The sequence below is a fragment of the Pinus tabuliformis genome, chromosome 7 (genome assembly GCF_031772625.1).
Source record: "Pinus tabuliformis cultivar Carrire ecotype Pingquan chromosome 7, CPIR1, whole genome shotgun sequence".
Taxonomy (NCBI): domain Eukaryota; kingdom Viridiplantae; phylum Streptophyta; class Pinopsida; order Pinales; family Pinaceae; genus Pinus; species Pinus tabuliformis.
In genome coordinates this window covers 1,895,163,194-1,895,178,727 of record NC_142293.1, presented here as the reverse complement: position 1 = coordinate 1,895,178,727, position 15,534 = coordinate 1,895,163,194, and the positions used below count along the sequence as shown (strand labels likewise).

The 15,534-nt window shown below is 37.7% G+C and overlaps 2 protein-coding genes and 1 pseudogene across 3 annotated transcripts; 1 reads left to right on the top strand and 2 right to left on the bottom strand.

The window, feature by feature from the left end:
• Nucleotides 1–4,112: 4,112 nt before the first annotated feature.
• On the bottom strand, nucleotides 4,113–5,334 carry LOC149256043 (amino acid transporter AVT6A pseudogene; annotated as a pseudogene). The gene is made up of 3 exons (XR_016265514.1): nucleotides 5,106–5,334; nucleotides 4,526–4,990; nucleotides 4,113–4,438 (listed from the first exon to the last, which is right to left on the bottom strand). The product of XR_016265514.1 is annotated as an amino acid transporter AVT6A pseudogene (transcript).
• Nucleotides 5,201–8,663, bottom strand: LOC149256042 (amino acid transporter AVT6A-like). Its single transcript, XM_089460650.1, has 5 exons — nucleotides 8,531–8,663; nucleotides 8,231–8,312; nucleotides 6,958–8,143; nucleotides 6,378–6,843; nucleotides 5,201–6,290 (listed from the first exon to the last, which is right to left on the bottom strand). The coding sequence occupies exons 4-5, from the start codon at nucleotides 6,803–6,805 to the stop codon at nucleotides 6,245–6,247; spliced, it is 474 nt and encodes a 157-aa protein (XP_089316776.1). The 5' UTR covers nucleotides 6,806–6,843; nucleotides 6,958–8,143; nucleotides 8,231–8,312; nucleotides 8,531–8,663; the 3' UTR covers nucleotides 5,201–6,244.
• Nucleotides 8,664–9,796: 1,133 nt separating this feature from the next.
• Nucleotides 9,797–12,433, top strand: LOC149256041 (putative polygalacturonase). The gene is made up of 3 exons (XM_089460649.1): nucleotides 9,797–10,318; nucleotides 11,484–11,604; nucleotides 11,711–12,433. Exons 1-3 carry the CDS (start codon nucleotides 9,797–9,799, stop codon nucleotides 11,941–11,943), a joined length of 876 nt encoding a protein of 291 aa, XP_089316775.1. The 3' UTR covers nucleotides 11,944–12,433.
• The last annotated feature ends 3,101 nt before the right edge of the window (nucleotides 12,434–15,534 follow it).

Sequence of the window (15,534 nt, the reverse complement as noted above, 5' to 3'; positions counted from 1 at the left end):
TTGAAAAAAGCAAATAGAACAAAAAAATACTTTGATAAAGAATAAAAATATATTGAACACTGAAATCAATGCCCCATTAACTGAAACCACTTAGTAGACGTTCCATATGAAATGGGCATATGATCCAAGAGTCCCATCCCCAAACTGCTTCCTCTCTATGTAAAATTGTTTGGGTTATATTGTGATTCCATGGGATTGATGCCGACCTCGCAGGCAATGCCCATCCCTAGTGAGTATAGAGGTATTTTGGGTGGCATGATTGGAGGAACAGTGCTGCAGACTCTAATTCTTATGTTTATCACGTATAGGACTCACTGGGACAGAGAGTTATTTACCTGTAATTCCAAATCTACTCTTTACTAACATTCTTCCTGGGCTTCGTAATTTAGTATATCGCTGGTTTTACCCATAAATTGCAGGCTTCACAAGCTAAAGATCGGATTAAACTTTGGGGAGGTTCAGTAGATTCAATCAAAGACAGTTTAAGGAAGGTAGATAAAGCAAACCCTTTATGATTTACTATGTGATATCTTGTATTATACAGAGATGTTTATTGTTTAGAAGATTAATCCTCTCATGTTATATAGAGATGTTTATTCACAAGATTAATCTTGTGGCAGGATAGTGAAAGAGATGACAGGGAGCAGTTATCTTCTGAAGTATGAAATGAGGATTGCTACACTGTTACTCTGAAGTGATGCATGTACTCTAATCCATCCACATCACCAGTTTCAGCAGATAATAGACATTTTTAAGTGTATTTGAAGAGGACAGTGACTTCATGGTGAATTTGATTATGGTGTCTTCTTCCACAATCAAGAACAAGGAAAGCCATTTTGTCAAGCTGCATTCAATTGTCTAGACAAATTTTTAATTCCCTCATTCGTTGTTTTCGTGGAATCACCCTGTTCTTTTATTGTAGGCTTTGACTTTTACAAATGTTGATTAATGGTATTCTATTTTCCATAACATCATGTGACTATCAGGTGATGTTGAAAAATATACAATCTTCTGCCACATTCAAGGGCAGGGAGAGTCATTTTGTCAAGCTGCACTGACTTGTCTAAACAATTGTTTAGTTCCCTCATTCATTATCTTCATGGAACCACCCTGTTCTTTTATTGCAGACTGACTTTTACAAATGTTGATTAATGGTTTTCTAATGCTGATTAATGGTTTTCTATTTTCCCTAGCATTACGTGACTATCAAGTGATGTTGAAAAATATACAAATAGAAGGAAAACTTCACCATGTCTATGTGAATTTAAAACACATGACATATTTAAATGTGAAAATTATTTTTGTTTGTTTGTAGGGTTTAATCTTTATCAAGCTCTAGGTTTAAATTTCTTGGTGAAGAGTTGAGGATTGAAACTCTCCTATGGAACATCCAGACTTGATTAAACATTAGATACTTTCAATGACAACATCACACAATTGAATAGATTACTCTTCCATCCAACATAAAGCTAAACCTCACATGAAACCAGCCCAACCTAGACTCAACCTTCAACTTATAAAAATATAAATAACAAAATTCAAATAGCTAAGAAGAAAAGGACTACTATAGAGTGTATAAATAAAAAGGTATTAAAACTCTATAAATTCTATTCAAATAGAAATAGCAAAGTAGCATAATTAATATGTTCACTTACCTTGGTATCGTTTCTTGCCTCTTGGTTGATTCTTCGGCTTTTACATTGTGTGGGGGCACGTTCGTTGACGTTGTTCACCACATCTACTCTCCTTTCTACATGACTCGAACCTATGTCTGATTACATATTTCTCTACTGGCGTTTTATCTTCTTGAAACATCTTAGTTATCTTGTTTTTCCCCTAGGGCTTGAATTGCTGGAAAAATCTTTTCCAAACGAATCCAATCTCATATTTCTTCCCAAATTGTTGGATAGATCTTCTCCGGATATAATCAATGTCATGTTTTTTTTGCTAAATTGTATTCTAATATCGTCTTCGAGCCTTCCAATATCATGTTCTTGATTAATGGAAACACCTTTGGCAAATGATTTCATGAATTTGCTTTTCATAAATCTCGGAATTTTATCTCTCTAAATCTTGTGAATAGTCATATGCTTGTCTGAAAGATTAAGCCATGCATATCTACATATTAACCAATTCAGACTTTCAAACTTTAAAACTGTGGATGGCTAATAAGATCCAGTCTGATCACAATGCTTTGAATCTAATCAAATTTCCATACAGACAAGCCACCTCTTCAGTGTTACATAAGTGCCGAACATATCTTCTTTAGAGAAATCCGATGTCACGTTTCTTCCTAGATTGCCATTGCCTTACAGATATTTTCTAAACAATCCAATGTCATGTTTCTTCATATTTCTTACAACACACAAGCCACCTTTATATATTTAAATAGATTTAGTGGGTAGTTATAAGTCAAGGAATAGTTTGTTGAGCTCAAGGTAAATAGTAATCAAACTGCCCTATTTTCCTGAGTAAATTTGGCCTTAAATCTAGTTTGAATTATGACGGAAGTCAGAGTTCTGTTTATTGGAGGTGAACTTTGCCTGTGGAATTTATTTTTGGAGTTTTAGTTGATTATCTCTTTTCAAATAAAGAATAAAAAAGAGTGGAACTTTTGACTCGTGGAAAAACAAAACTCACCAAAAATGAGGCGATATGAGTGCTGGATATCAAACATGGATCTCAATATAATTTCATTGCATCGACCTGGTTGTTAAGTTACCAATAATGTGATTCTGTACATGTTTCTCATTTATTGGTAAATAATACATTTCTCCACCAACCTCTTTTTGTTGTCAATGAAACCATAATGTTTCTTAGAGAAATAATCTCTGTTACTTACGTGAGATAAAAAAAAATTAAACCCAGATTTGGCCACTGCAGCAAAGTAAGTCATTTTCCCTTAATGTAATTGTATTCTCTAATTATCATTTGTTTTTGGTTTAATTTCTTTTCAGGTTGTTGCATTTGTCAACTAGGTTCGTTTGTTGAGAGGATTAGAAATACATCATTTTTTTCAGAGTATTGATTTAGACTTGTTTCTTCATTGAATTTTATTCATTTCTAAGCTAAATGGATCACTCACTACTTTTTTTTAATGAAGTTCAGATTTGCTTCCTCTGGAGTATACCTTCCCACCTAGATCTAGATTGGCACTCTCTCCTCAGCCTCCATATTTCAATTTTGAATTGATTTGGAACCCTTTTTTCGATAAAAAGACTTCACCAGATCTAATCCATGGATCTTGGCATTCCCACTAAGATTTCACTGAATTTCTTTCAGGTCAGTTAGTTTTGTATTAGTTCTATTTTTTTTTACATTCATTTGTCTCTTACCTCACAACTTTTTAGCTTTGTTATTCTCTTCCATTACTAGCTTGCTTGAACCCAACATCCACTTTTCTCTACGATTTAGCCTATTACTCGCCACATTACACCCCTATCACTGCTCCTGCAGATCAAGATCTTATGCTCTTCACGGTATCTAAAAGTACAGGTCATGCAGGAAGTCGGATTGGGTAAGTAATGTTGATTCTTTTACAATTATATGCAATTCGCTGTGCTACCTCTTCTTTCTCACTTGTAACTTGAATGTTGGCAGACCTTGTACTCTGTTTCTCTGGGTCTGTATGTGTATGCTTGTTTTATTGTGCATGTGTGTACTCAATGGCTTGGAGTTTGACTGGTACTTATGCATGTCATGTAAGGTATGTACATTTCAAATGGGTCTATCTGTCTGTTGAAGTAGAGACATCAATGAATGGTGGAACTGAGTTGATGTCTCTACTTTAAATGGTTGAAATGAAAATACTTGGAAAAATGGACTAATTACTCTTACTCTGGCCGTTGTATCAATGCAGCTCTTGCAGGGCTAAAATGTGAAGGAAAGGAGGATGAAGATTGTGATAAGTTATTAAAGAGCAATGGAATCGTCACACGCAGTGGGATGCATTTTGGTGCACCTCAAACTTATGTGAAGTTGAATATTATTGACAGAATCCAGACCTTCAATCTTTTTCTTGACAGGCTTTCAACTATTCATGGACGATAAGTTGAATCGCTCAATCATTGATGTGAGATCAACTATATTCCTTTTCAATGCTTAGAACTACAAATACAGTAGTATCTTTAACTAGAAGGCCGAGCGACCATGGCAGGATGATACAAGGCTTTACAAAAGTTTATCCACTCTTCACAATTCTACAAGCAAATTCCCAAATCAGCGTTCTTTTCTCGGTTCTATTCCAAATAATCTTTATATGTATGTGCACCACCTACTCATAAAAAATCATTCTCAAGATAGTGGAGGGCCTTCCACCTTTTTGCTGAACAAAGAATTAATGTCACTCACTATAGCAATTGAACTTGAAACTACTGCAAGAAAAATCATGAACAATGCGATAAATATGTCCTTCCTGGTTGAGATTCCATGGGTGTCTCTGCAATTAAAAAATAATTGAGGTTAGAAGTTACATGCAAGCAAGGTGAAAGACAAAACCAGAAATGAAAAACAACTTTTTTTCTACCTGAGAGAAATGGAAGCTGGGAAGATGAACCCAATACAAACTGTTGCTGTGGCCCCTGTGAATTGAAATGCATCCCAGATACTTGGTATGAATGATACCCCGAGGAAAACAATTCCAATTAACCCAACAGTGATCAAAGTCAACCTCTTATTATCCAAAACAAGATGCTTTTTCGCTGGAAAGACAAGCCCATCGAGATTAAGTCTCAGGGGAAAAAAATGAGAGGAAAGACCAGAATCAGATGCACAACATAGGTCACACGAACAATGTCATTCAGCACAACACTGTAGTGAAATCCCAAGTTGGTGTCGAAATTGGCCAGGACATCATCCATGGTCTGGTCTCCAAATAGAAGAAAGCCAAAAAAGCTTGTACTTATGTATACAATTGAGCACAATACCAATGATGTGCGAACAATGGGCTGCATTTCTGAAGGGTCTTCAAGTTCATTGTATATGGAATGAACTGCATGGCGCAAAGACATCACAATTCATTATAACATAATTTTAAATGCAAATTCAACTAATGAACTCTAAGATACTACACTACAGGACTAGAGATGGAGGAAAATAATCCATACCATTGTAATGACAGATGTAAGCAGTCACAATAACTGGTACCACAGTGAAAAGCTGCAAGAACGAAGTAAAATCCACAATATCTGGTAACAATCTTGGTGCTTTGACAGTGCCACTTAACGACTTTACAATCACAATACTAGCCGTAATCACAACAAATATAACAGCAAGTGCAACTGATAATGCAGAAGTGAATTTCAAAGAATCTGCAAATTCATGGAAATGAACACATCAATATAGGCATCAAGATTTGAACATCACAACTCCTAAGGAATAACCCATGATCCACATCCTTGAATGTATATGCCATATGCCATTTCTAACAGGGCAACATGAAAAGTCAGATAAATCGTTAAGCAGATGCCATAAGTATGTGACATTCCCAAGATATGTTGAATCCCCTCATATAATTACAACAGTTTCCAGACATTTAAATCCCTGATAGCTGTAAGGTTGTATATTTCAAATGGGTCTATCTGTCTGTTGAAGTAGAGACATCAATGAATGGTGGAACTGAGTTGATGTCTCTACTTTAAATGGTTGAAATGAAAATACTTGGCAAAATGGACTAATTACTCTTACTCTGGCCGTCTGTATCAATGTAGCTTTTGCAGGGCTAAAATGTGAAGGAAAGGAGGATGAAGATTGTGATAAGTTATTGAAGAGCAATGGAATCATCACACACAGTGGAATGCATTTTGGTGCACCTCAAACTTATGTGAGGTTGAGTATTATTGACAGAAACCAGACCTTCAATCTTCTGCTTGACAGGCTCTCAACTATTCATGGATGATTAGTTGAATCGCTCAATCATTGATGCAACATCAACTATATTCCTTTTCAATGTTTACAACTACAAATACAGTAGTATCTTTAACTAGAAGGCCGACCAACCATGGCAGGATGATACAAGGCTTTACACAAGTTTATCCACTCTTCACAATTCTACAAGAAAATTCCCAAATCAGCGTTCTTTTCTCGGTCCTATTCCAAATAATCTTTATATGTATGTGCACCACCTGCTCCTCATAAAAAATCATTCTCAAGATCGTGGAGGGCCTTCCTCCTTTTTGTTGAACAAAGAATTAATGGTACTCACTATAGCAATTGAACTTGAAACTACTGCCAGAAAAATCATGAACTATGCGATGAATATGTCCTTCCTGGTTGAGATTCCATGGGTGTCTCTGCAATTAAAAAATAATTGAGGTTAGAAGTTACATACAAGCAAGGTGAAAGACGAAACCAGAAATGAAAAACAACTTTTTTTCTACCTGAGAGCAATGGAAGCTGGGAAGATGAACCCAATACAAACTGTTGTTGTGGCCCCTGTGAATTGAAATGCATCCCAGATACTTGGTATGAATGATGCCCCAAGGAAAACAATTCCAATTAACCCAGCAGTGATCAAAATGAACCACTTATTATCCAAAACAAGATGCTTTTTCACTGGAAAGACAAGCCCATCAAGATTAAGTATTAGGGCAAAAAAAATGAGAGGAAAGACCGCCATCGGATGTACAACATAGGTCACACGAACAATGTCATTCACCACAACACTGTAGGGAACTCCCAACTTGGTGTCAAAATTGGCCAGGACATCATCCATGGTCTGGTCTCCAAATAGAAGAAAGCAAAAAAAGATTGTACTTGTGTATACAATTGAGCACAATGCCAATGATGTGGGAACAATGGGCTGCATTTCTGAAGTGTCCTCAAGTTCATTGTATATGGAATGAACTGCATGGCGCAAAGACATCACAATTCATTATAACATAATTTTAAATGCAAATTCAACTAATGACTCTAAGATACTACACTGCAGGGCTAGAGATGGAGGAAAATAATCCATACCATTGTAATGACAGATGTAAGCAGTCACAATAACTGGTACCACAGTGAAAAGCTTCAAGAACGAAGTAAAATCTTCAATATCTGGTAACAATCTTGGTGCTTTAACGGTGCCACTGATCAACTTTACAATCACAATACCAGCCGTAATCACAATAAATACAACAGCAAGTGCAACTGATAATGCAGAAGTGAATCTCAAAGAATCTGCAAATTCATGGAAATGAACACATCAATATAGGCATCAAGATTTGAACATCACAACTCCTAAGGAATAACCCATGATCCACATCCTTGAATGTATATTCCATATGCCATTTCTAAGAGGGCAACATGAAAAGTCATACAAATCGTTAAGTAGATGCCATCAGTATGTGACATTCCCAAGATATGTTGAATCCCTTCATATAATTACAACAGTTTCTAGACATGTAAATCCCTAATAGCTATAAGGTATGTATATTTCAAATGAGTCTATCTGTCTGTTGAAGTAGAGACATCAATGAATGGTGGAACTGAGTTGATGTCTCTACTTTAAATGGTTGAAATGAAAATACTTGGCAAAATGGACTAATTACTCTTACTCTGGCTGTCTGTATCAATGCAGCTTTTGCAGGGCTAAAATGTGAAGGAAGGGAGGATGAAGATTGTGATAAGTTATTGAAGAGCAATGGGATCATCACACACAGTGGGATTCATTTTGGTGCACCTCAAAGTTATGTGCGGTTGAGTATTATTGACAGAAACCAGACCTTCAATCTTCTTCTTGACAGGCTCTGAACTATTCATGCATGATTAGTTGAATCGCTCAATCATTGATGCGAGATCAACTATATTCCTTTTCAATGTTTACAACTACAAATATAGTAGTATCTTTAACTAGAAGGCCGACCAACCATGGCAGGATGATACAAGGCTTTACACAAGTTTATCCACTCTTCACAATTCTACAAGCAAATTCCCAAATCAGTGTTCTTTTCTCTGTCCTGTTCCAAATAATCTTTATATGTATGTGCACCACCTGCTCCTCATAAAAAATCATTCTCAAGATCGTGGAGGGCCTTCCTCCTTTTTGTTGAACAAAGAATTAATGTCACTCACTATAGCAATTGAACTTGAAACTACTGCCAGAAAAATCATGAACAATGCGATGAATATGTCCTTCCTGGTTGAGATTCCATGGGTGTCTCTGCAATTAAAAAATAATTGAGGTTAGAAGTTACATACAAGCAATGTGAAAGACGAAACCAGAAATTAAAAACAACTTTTTTTCTACCTGAGAGCAATGGAAGCTGGGAAGATGAACCCAATACAAACTGTTGTTGTGGCCCCTGTGAATTGAAATGCATCCCAGATACCTGGTATGAATGATGCCCAAGGAAAACGATTCCAATTAACCCAGCAGTGATCAAAATGAACCACTTATTATCCAAAACAAGATGCTTTTTCGCTGGAAAGACAAGCCCATCAAGATTAAGTCTTAGGGCAAAAAAAAATGAGAGGAAAGAACGCCATCAGATGTATAACATAGGTCACACGAACAATGTCATTTAGCACAACACTGTAGGGAACTCACAAGTTGGTGTCAAAATTTGCCAGGACATCATCCATGGTCTGGTCTCCAAATAGAAGAAAGCCAAAAAAGCTTGTACTTGCGTATACAATTGAGCACAATGCCAATGATGTGCAAACAATGGACTGCATTTCTGAAGGGTCCTCAAGTTTATTGTATATGGAATGAACTACATGGCACAAAGACATCACAATTCATTATAACATAATGATACTACACTGCAGGGCCAGAGATGGAGGAAAATAATCCATACCATTGTAATGACAGATGTAAGCAGTCACAATAACTGGTACCACAGTGAAAAGCTTCAAGAACGAAGTAAAATCCACAATATCTGGTAACAATCTTGGTGCTTTGACAGTGCCACTGAACAACTTTACAATCACAATACCAGCCGTAATCACAACAAATATGTAATGACAGATGTAAGCAGTCACAATAACTGGTACCACAGTGAAAAGCTTCAAGAACGAAGTAAAATCCACAATATCTGGTAACAATCTTGGTGCTTTGACAGTGCCACTGAACAACTTTACAATCACAATACCAGCCGTAATCACAACAAATAAAACAGCAAGTGCAACCGATAATGCAGAAGTGAATCTCAAAGACTCTGAAAATTCATGGAAATGAACAAATCAATATAGGCGCCCGCCACCTGCGGACTTAATTTGGTCTGCCCGCCTCGATTTCTCTCCGTTCTCAGCAGACAGCGCCTTGCTTCACGTCTCAAGCTATGAATTCAGACCCACTGTTGATAATATCGGCGATATATCGGCGATATTCGGAAATATCGCGATATTTTCGGCAAAACGATATATCGCCGAGAAAATATCGCGATATTTTCTGTTTTGAAAATATCGGCAAATATCGGCAAATATCGGAAAATATCGCGATATTTTGAAAATATCGGCAAAATATCGGCTATATTTAAAAATTTGAAAAAATTATTTTTTATGCTTGCCGATATTTGCCGATATTTTGCCGATATTTTTGCCGATATTGCCGATAAGATATTTTCTGGACCCTCGCCGATATTTTCCCGATACCGATATTATCAACACTGTTCAGACCGTTTCAATGTAAATAATATATTGTAACTTCCCTTTAAAACAAACAAATACATCTCTGCACCATCAGAATAACAGGGGTTTGACGAATGGGTATCATACCATAGAGTGCAATACGGGGATTTTGTTTGCATGGGTTTCATGTTTATTGATCGTTCAAAGAAGCTATGGAGATTTGTGATTTCTAGCTAATGTTTTTATGGAGATACCCAGGTTTTTATATGTTGCGTGGCAGGAGATAATGACGACTGATTCAGAGAAACAAGAGCCATGCTCCTATAACGATGGAATACAGACTGTTTGCAAGCTTAAATGGGTTTCAAGGGCACCTCGGGTTCTCTTTATTCTTTTATTGACGTTGCTAGTTGTGCTGCTGGTTCAGACCAAGACTGGAATGGATCTTCCCTCGTGGGTCAATCAGCCTGAGGACTTGAGGGATCATGGATTTTTTGAAGCAGAAGAGCAGAGTTGTTCAGGTTTTCTTAGGATGAATGGCAGAAGGAAGAAGATTGTATCCATTGAAGACTTTGGAGGTGTGGGTGATGGGAAGACTATGGATACCAGAGCCTTTCAGAAGGCCATTGGTTATCTGAAATTATTTGCAGACAAGGGTGGGGCACAGCTTAATGTTACCTCAGGGAAGTGGGTCACAGGAAGTTTTAATCTCACAAGCAACATCACTCTGTACTTGGGAAAAGATGCACTCATTCTGGGATCTCAGGTAAGACATCATTGGATTCTAATGTATCTTTGAAAGAACTCTAACTATAAATGCAATAGTCTAACTTTTTTACGTTGTGAAGCTTTGCGAACTTATTTTCCGATCAGTTTTGCTCTAAATCTCATACAGATTGGTGAAAATTAAAAGTTTGACTCGAGAGCTCCGAGAGTTTTCATGATGTTGAATTTATTTATGTAATCAAATACACATGTTAGATAACTCCAGACCACAATCTAACTGACGATTATATAACTGAATTCCAACCAAAATACCAAAACATAAAATAGTTAAACAAAGCCAAAATAAATAATATAATTTAGATCATTACTTTAATCAAGCTTTGAAGGGACTAGATTACCTAAATAATATAATCTAGATCATTGCTTGAATCAAGCTGTTGAGGGGACTAAATCACCCTACAAATATATAGGGCCAGACTTCAACAAGCAGTTGAAGGGCCTAGTTCACAGAACGAGTCCATAGGACTGGACTACTTCCATTACAAACCCATCTAGATTCTAAACCCAGGCCTGTTATGCACATCCAGGTTGCAAATAGAAGCTCAAGGTCCAAAATCTAAGAGGTTGTGAAGCAAAGCTCAAGGTCCAATATCTCAGAGATTGTGAAGTGAAGCTTAAGGTCCAATATCAACTATTGGAACCCTGAGACATGCAACCTCGAGATGAATACTAAACCTGGCTTTAGATGGGTTTGTGCCAGCGTCTATATTCAATGCACCCTTAGATTCAATGCATTATTACACACGCATGAGCACAGACACATGACGAGATCGCCCCAACCCCACCTTGGTTGTAGAATGTGCATTGCATCTCTTGGTGCAAATACGAGTTCATGAGGATTGGATAAGTGAGCCTATTGCTCAATCAAAAGAAATCCAAAGCCTTATTGTCAATTCAACTAGAACAAAAAACATCCAATAAAAGACGTGGTAATTTCAATACAGAGATAATGCCAGGCTTACATGAAGCTTGTCAGCAGGCGTTTCTTTAATCTTACATGCATGCCTTCCTTTGCATGTATATTTAAAATTGGAGAACAGTATTTATCTCATTTGATTTAAAAGATCTTCTGAATGGTTTTCCTTTTGCTGATTATAATTCTACATGTTAAAATTTCAAGCCATGTTGATCCCTCTATATGGCAGGATCCAAAAGACTGGCCTCTTATAGAGCCACTCCCATCATATGGTCGCAGCCGAGAACGACCTGGAGGAAAGCATATCAGCCTTATTCATGGGGAAAATCTTGAAAATGTTGTGATTACAGGTGACCAGCCATGACTTTAATCTCTCTCAATGTGTTTGTGTGTGTTCTCAGAAAAGGATTCTGGATTGATTAGGGCTCATGTTTCCAATATGATTGGCTTGTATAGGTGAAAATGGGACTATTGATGGCCAAGGATCAATGTGGTGGGATATGTGGTTCAATAAGACCCTGCAAGACACAAGAGGTCACCTTGTTGAATTTGTTAATTCAGAAAATATAAGAATCTCAAATGTTACATTCCTTAACCCCAACTTGGTTGTAGAATGTGCATTGCATCTCTTGGTGCAAATACGAGTTCATGAGGATTGGATAAGTGAGCCTATTGCTCAATCAAAATAAATCCAAAGCCTTATTGTCAATTCAACTAGAACAAAAAACATCCAATAAAAGACGTGGTAATTTCAATACAGAGATAATGCCAGGCTTACATGAAGCTTGTCAGCAGGCGTTTCTTTAATCTTACATGCATGCCTTCCTTTGCATGTATATTTAAAATTGGAGAACAGTATTTATCTCACTTGATTTAAAAGATCTTCTGAATGGTTTTCCTTTTGCTGATTATAATTCTACATGTTAAAATTTCAAGCCATGTTGATCCCTCTCAATGTGTTAATCTCTCTCGATGTGTTTGTGTGTGTTCTCGGAAAAGGATTCTGGATTGATTAGGGCTCATGTTTCCAATATGATTGGCTTGTATAGGTGAAAATGGGACTATTGATGGCCAAGGATCAATGTGGTGGGATATGTGGTTCAATAAGACCCTGCAACACACAAGAGGTCACCTTGTTGAATTTGTTAATTCAGAAAATATAATAATCTCAAATGTTACATTCCTTAACTCGCCATTCTGGAACATACATCCAGTCTAAAAAATTCTTATCAGGATGAGCAAAGCATATTTACCCACTCTCTTGACAGACTCTAGACATTTAAATCCCTGATAGCTGTGAAAAGGCCCAAATGAGGATCAATGTGGTGGGATATGTGGTTCAATAAGACCCTGCAACACACAAGAGGTCACCTTGTTGAATTTGTTAATTCAGAAAATATAATAATGTCAAATGTTACATTCCTTAACTCGCCATTCTGGAACATACATCCAGTCTAAAAAATTCTTATCAGGATGAGCAAAGCAGATTTACCCACTCTCTTGACAGACTCTAGACATTTAAATCCCTGATAGCTGTGAAAAGGCCCAAATGAAATATGACATATCTGAAAATCAGCGCTAAAAAATGCTTATTAGGATGAGAAACGCAGACTTACCCACTCTCTTGAAAGACACCAACGGAACTAAAATAAGGACTATGGTGAGAACTAGGATCGGAACACGTTCATTCCACCAATGAAATCCAAACCATTCTTCAAGTATACCAGCATGATGCACGCCATTTGATGATGTTCCAGATAACACATCGCCTGCCCAAATCAAGAAAACACCTCCATCAGACGAACGCCATTTGATGATGTTCCAGATAACACATCGCCTGCCCAAATCAAGAAAACACCTCCATCACTGCTACATTCCTCCTGGCTAGCGAATTTTTCAGCGAATTTCTCCGTTTCTGAAGAACGAAGTCCCCTGAGCACCCATAAACCTTCCGACAGCGGCAGCCATGATCTGTAACAAAAATAGGATGATCCAAAAACCTAGATTGAATCCTCAGTGCAAAACAATTCTATCTAAATGTACAGAATAGGTGTACCAAAATCCAGTAAAATACTCAGAGCAGATATTTGCAGATATTATTGCAAATGTGGGAAAGGTAAGGAAAGCCAATATCTCAAGTTTACCATCATTCGCTAAAAGGAATTCCAGGCGTCCGCGCATAGGGCTCATACCAGGCATTACAGTGGAAGATTTGGTTTTCTTCTCGCTGGGCGTTTTCCCTAGCAGTGGCCAGGCATAAACTAAGGAGTCAGTTCGGTCCAGATCCAACGGTGTAAAATGTTTCAATCGTCTAACAATCGATTATAGGGTGCAGATTGTGCCAGCGCAACAGCCAGGGGAGTTGTTTCCAGAGGGAAACGCCTTACGGCGTAAATATATATCATTGTCAAATAATAGATAGACTCTCATGCTTATCTTTAATATTATGTTGCTGCCATGTGTGTGTTTGACAAGACAAAATTACATGTTGTAGATGCTAAAAAGCATATGCATATGGTTTGTTTCTGTTTTCACATAAACATTTAAAAAATATATATATTCTTTTCTCCCTTTCTTTTTTTCCACCTTTCGCCAACCTTCAGTGTTGGGAGAGGCAGTTACAATCGATAGTTGCACTGTGTTTATGGGAGAATATTTGTCAGAGTCAGATCCTTCTGAACCGTGAGTTCGCTTGTTGCCAGATATTTCCATTCCTGCTAGTTGGGGCTCTTGTTGCTGCAAAGGGTTGCTGGGATCTTTCTCCTCCTTGTGTGTGTTGTTCTGGACCTTTTGAACATCCATTTATGTTTTGTATTCTTTTGTTTCTACTTTTTCTGCTTCTTCATCCAAGGGGTTGTGTATTGCCATCCTTTTGGCTTTTTCTGTTGTTTCTTGTTCCATTTGGGGTTTTGTTTTGCTTGTGGACAGGCACTATGGAGGTGGTCTGTTTGTAGACATCCTCGCCGTCAAAAAGTTGTATTTTTGTAATCTAAAGGTTGTTTCCATTGTGCGTTGTTGAAATTTATTGTAATGTTGTCTGGTAGTCCCTGGCTAAGATCTACTTCAACGCAGATCCTGACAAAAGTAAATATTCCCCTTGTAATTTTGTCCCCTTCAGTCTTAAGGAACTTTCCCAAGGTGTTCCCTATGGCTATTAGAACATTATGATGCCAGAAGTGTAATAGAAGATTGTGCAACGTGACCCAAACTAGCATCTTTGTTACCACAATTCTGTTGGGATCGAATTTTGGAAACCATGGGGTCATGAAGAGTCCTGCATTGCCCCAAAACCATGGACCCTTATTGAGGATGTGTTCCCTTTCCTATACTATTTTGAATCTGAATATAAAAAACCCCTTGGGCATAAGTATATTTCACAATCTAGTGACCATGCAGCATATATCCATTGGTGCAAAACATTAGATTTTGGCCAGAAACCATTAAATCTGCATATAACTGCTTTGGAATAGAGATCTGTGTACAAATCCTTTACCTCAGGCATTGAGATGGTAAGAGCAGGAGTCTCAGATTTTTGTTCCACGATGTAGGGCCCTAGAAGCTCGGGCATTGTTGTTGGTTTGGTTTGTCCTTTTTCCTTACCTTTGACTGCATCTTTAAAGGATCCAGTTCTCCTTGAGCTAGTTCCAAAGCATCCGCCCCTCAAACGCAGGTTGATTATGATTATCGAGTTTGTGGTACTGCCATAATCCTTAAGTGTGTGGTTATCCTGTAGACTGTATCCTGAGTAGATCAGATTTTGTCTACATGCTGGTATACCGAGATGGGTCTAGATTAGATACCTTAAGTCTTGGATCCTCTTCCCCTTCCAGATCCTCCAACAAACATGCCTGCCTTCTAGGGTTTTGATGAAGATTTGTATCAATTCTGCTTCATTAATGTGTAGATCTGATTGTGTATGGGCTCGATCTATTTCCAATGCTCCCGACTCTAACGTCTTTGTACATATCGACGCTCTTTCTGATTCGTGCTTTGCCAGATCTGGGTTATCTGTTGAATCTGTGCTTATTAGTGCTCTGTCTGAATCTTGCTTTGGCATCTCTGGGCTGATGTGCCTAGCATTTCCCTTTGTCAGATGCCCGCCTGCTAAGTCCAGGAGACCTCCCGAATAGGGCTCTGCCCATCCTGGTGTTGTGTTTATGCAGATCTTGTCATCAGTAAGATCTTGCTCATGGATTGCCAACCAATCTGGCTTTCTATTATGCTTGATTGTTGCCTTAGTAGTAGCAGGAAGGTGCTCCATGGGGCATAGAGGTGATAGT

Coding starts and splice junctions, on each gene's coding strand:
- LOC149256042 (XM_089460650.1), bottom strand. CDS start 6,805: ATGCAGCCCATTGTTCCCACATCATTGGCATTGTGCTCAATTGTATAC. Junction 6,291..6,377: donor CCAGCTTCCATTGCTCTCAG/GTAGAAAAAAAG, acceptor TTTTAATTGCAG/AGACACCCATGGAATCTCAA.
- LOC149256041 (XM_089460649.1), top strand. CDS start 9,797: ATGGAGATACCCAGGTTTTTATATGTTGCGTGGCAGGAGATAATGACG. Junction 10,319..11,483: donor CACTCATTCTGGGATCTCAG/GTAAGACATCAT, acceptor TCTATATGGCAG/GATCCAAAAGACTGGCCTCT. Junction 11,605..11,710: donor TGAAAATGTTGTGATTACAG/GTGACCAGCCAT, acceptor TGGCTTGTATAG/GTGAAAATGGGACTATTGAT.